A 2,645-nucleotide genomic window follows, 5' to 3' on the forward strand; every position below is an offset into this window, starting at 1 on the left:
GCTTTGTCGAGTGTACTGGCAGCACAGCAGCAACATGTACAGGTACATGCCAACAAAATTGCACCTCTAGGTGTTGAATTGTGTATGCCAAGGGAGACTTGCCCACTTTGAAAGCCGCAGTCAGCGCAAAAAAGAAAAAAGAAAGGGGGGGGAGGAGGGGCATGGGGTGTGTCGTACGCAGCCGGCCCCTGTGTTGCTGAAGGCCAGCGTCTGAAATAGACACGCATTTACATGGAGGTATCCCAGGTGATGGAGATGGTAGTTCTAAGCAAGATGCATCAAGGCAGAGTGAGACATTGGTCAAATTGCACGTTGCGTGTGAGAAGCCGGGGCACAGCAGTTGGGTGGGCTACCAACTCGTTGAGGATATGGGCGCGGTTGTTGCAGTTGTCATCGACATACGCAGTCGTCCAAGTGGGGGCGACCTGCCAGTGTGTTTCGATAAGCGGGGAAGTTTGAGCGGGAGCCGACACGGCGATCTAGAAAGGGACGGATCATAGCTGCCCTTGAGCGTACGGACCGTCTGGTTGTCGTATTGAACGGCAATAGGTGACGACCTCCTCGGCGGGGTATTGGTGGCAGGCAAAGGTCTTCTCAAAGACAAAGTACAGGATGGTGTACTCCTTCCTCGGTACGTCCTGGTTGTGGCTTGGCGCAAAGACTGTTGCCTGTCCTGCGTACTCCTACCTGGCCCCAACTCTCACGGACCGTGCTACGTGCTGCCATGTTCAGCTTTCAATGTTTGGAGCGCATCTTCAGCGGTTGTGGCGATCGAGTGTTCCCGTCTCCAAGCGTCTGCTCACAGCCTCTCGAACTGCGCACACCGGCGTCACCAGCAAGCCCTTTGCCCGCGCTACCTCGACCCACCGGTATGTCTTCCCTCATCCGGCTCTTTTCTTTGTTGTTGTTGTTGTTGTTGTTGTTGTTGCGTGCCGACTCTATCACTTGTGACCTCTTTCTTTTTTTTTTTAAAAAGTCGCAAACCTGGCCCCTCATCAACGCTTTGCTGCTGTACTATTGCGCATCCCGATTCAGCTTCGGCTCTGCAGTCTTGCCTCAATCCCGGTTGCTCACAATGGCTGCTAACAAGGATAACGCCGGCGCCAGTCAAGGCGACATCTTTGGCACCACTGCCTCGGATCAATTTGCCCACGTTGGTGCTCTCGCCTATTGGGTGCCTGCCATCCTGGCCACTTGCAGCTTCTGACGCTGGCGCTTTCCAAATTCATGCGTAGGTCGAAGGCTCGGACCAAAACAAATTTGGCGTGTCTGAGGAAGAGGCCAAGGCTGGTGCCTTTCGTCGCCCCCCTACGGCCTTTCACGACACCATTGGCTCAGACAAGTACCCGGCCGAAGCCGGTCGCTACCACCTCTGTGCGTCTCGACTGTGTTTTTGCCAGCCCCTCGCCTTGCGCGTGCATGCACACACACATGCTTTGGACAGTGCTTCGAGCTTTGGAAAGTGCCTTGCGACTCATCTCTGCTCGGCCCATCCTTTGTAGACGTGGCATGGGCTTGTCCCTGGGCCCACCGCGCCCTCTTGATGCGCTCGCTCAAAGGCCTCGAAGACGTCATCTCCGTCACCATGCTTGGTTAGCTTTTCGCACCCTTCCTCCCTCAGCCACAGCTTTGCTCATCCACCCTTTCCAAGGACCACGCCCTGCCCTCACGCCGTTGGCACCACACCACTGCGCTATTCCATGGCCCGCGTCGGCTTTAGGCTGGTTTCTGGAGTGGCCCGATGATGGCCGACCCTACCGCGGCTGGCCCTTTACCAAGGAGGACCCCGATCCTCTTCACCCAGAGTTTGAGTATCTTCACGACGTACGCAACAGCCATTGCTCCTCCGAGACCTTCCTTGGCTTTTTCTTTCAGAGGCCACTTGCGGCATCACACTCCAGTATGCCCTCATGACCCTTTTCCATCATGTACCGATGATCTGCCAGGTTTACAATTTGGCACAGCCCGGCTATCCGTACAAGAAGCTTTCCGTGCCCGTCCTCTTTGATAAGAAGACTCAGGTTGGTTCATCCTCCACGGGCCTGCAATGCGTCCCGGACGCAATCTCATCAAGCACGCCGTCCTTGGCTCGCGATCGTTTTTTTAGACCATTGTTAACAATGAAAGCAGCGAAATCATCCGTGCGTCAGCCTGCCCCCAAGCCTCCCGCGCGCCACCCCTTGGCCTTTTTTTCTTTAAAGAAAAAAAAAAAAACCCCAATCAGACAACTTTCCTCTGTCCTTTTCAAGGACAACTTGAGGATTTCTTCCGATGATCTGTTCTCTTTGTGGCGCTCACCTCTTGGTGTGGTGCCTGACTCGTGCACATATCCTTGACCTTTAGGCATGTTCAACTCACAGTTCAACGATTTGGCCAAGCGTCCCGAGCTGGACCTGGAGCCGGCCGATTTGGAATCGGCCATGACCGAGATTGACGAGCTCGTGTATCCCAACATCAACGATGTATGTGGCAGACACTGTCTTGTATCAAAACAGAGTTTTTGGGGGTGTGCAGCTGATTTGAACTCGTGTGTCTCGTGCTGGGCCCATTTTCAGGGCGTATATCGCTGTGGCTTTGCGGGCAGCCAGGAAGCCTACGATACGGCCTGCACCAAGCTGTTTGACGCTTTGGACAAGGTCGAGGCG

General features: G+C 54.8%; 1 protein-coding gene across 1 annotated transcript in view; it reads left to right on the forward strand.

Moving 5' to 3' along the window:
* Positions 1 to 1,075: 1,075 nt before the first annotated feature.
* Positions 1,076 to 2,645, forward strand: part of MONBRDRAFT_30532 (uncharacterized protein) — a gene marked incomplete at both ends in the record, with an annotated part of 6,586 nt that continues 5,016 nt past the window's right edge. Inside the window, 7 exons of the mRNA XM_001750975.1 lie at positions 1,076 to 1,153; positions 1,236 to 1,374; positions 1,721 to 1,824; positions 1,947 to 2,021; positions 2,108 to 2,141; positions 2,344 to 2,462; positions 2,556 to 2,636. Coding sequence (XP_001751027.1) covers positions 1,076 to 1,153; positions 1,236 to 1,374; positions 1,721 to 1,824; positions 1,947 to 2,021; positions 2,108 to 2,141; positions 2,344 to 2,462; positions 2,556 to 2,636 — 630 coding nt within the window. The remainder of the gene's footprint in view (positions 1,154 to 1,235; positions 1,375 to 1,720; positions 1,825 to 1,946; positions 2,022 to 2,107; positions 2,142 to 2,343; positions 2,463 to 2,555; positions 2,637 to 2,645) is intronic.

The sequence above is a fragment of the Monosiga brevicollis genome, genomic scaffold, assembly GCF_000002865.3.
Source record: "Monosiga brevicollis MX1 MONBRscaffold_57 genomic scaffold, whole genome shotgun sequence".
NCBI lineage: Eukaryota > Choanoflagellata > Craspedida > Salpingoecidae > Monosiga > Monosiga brevicollis.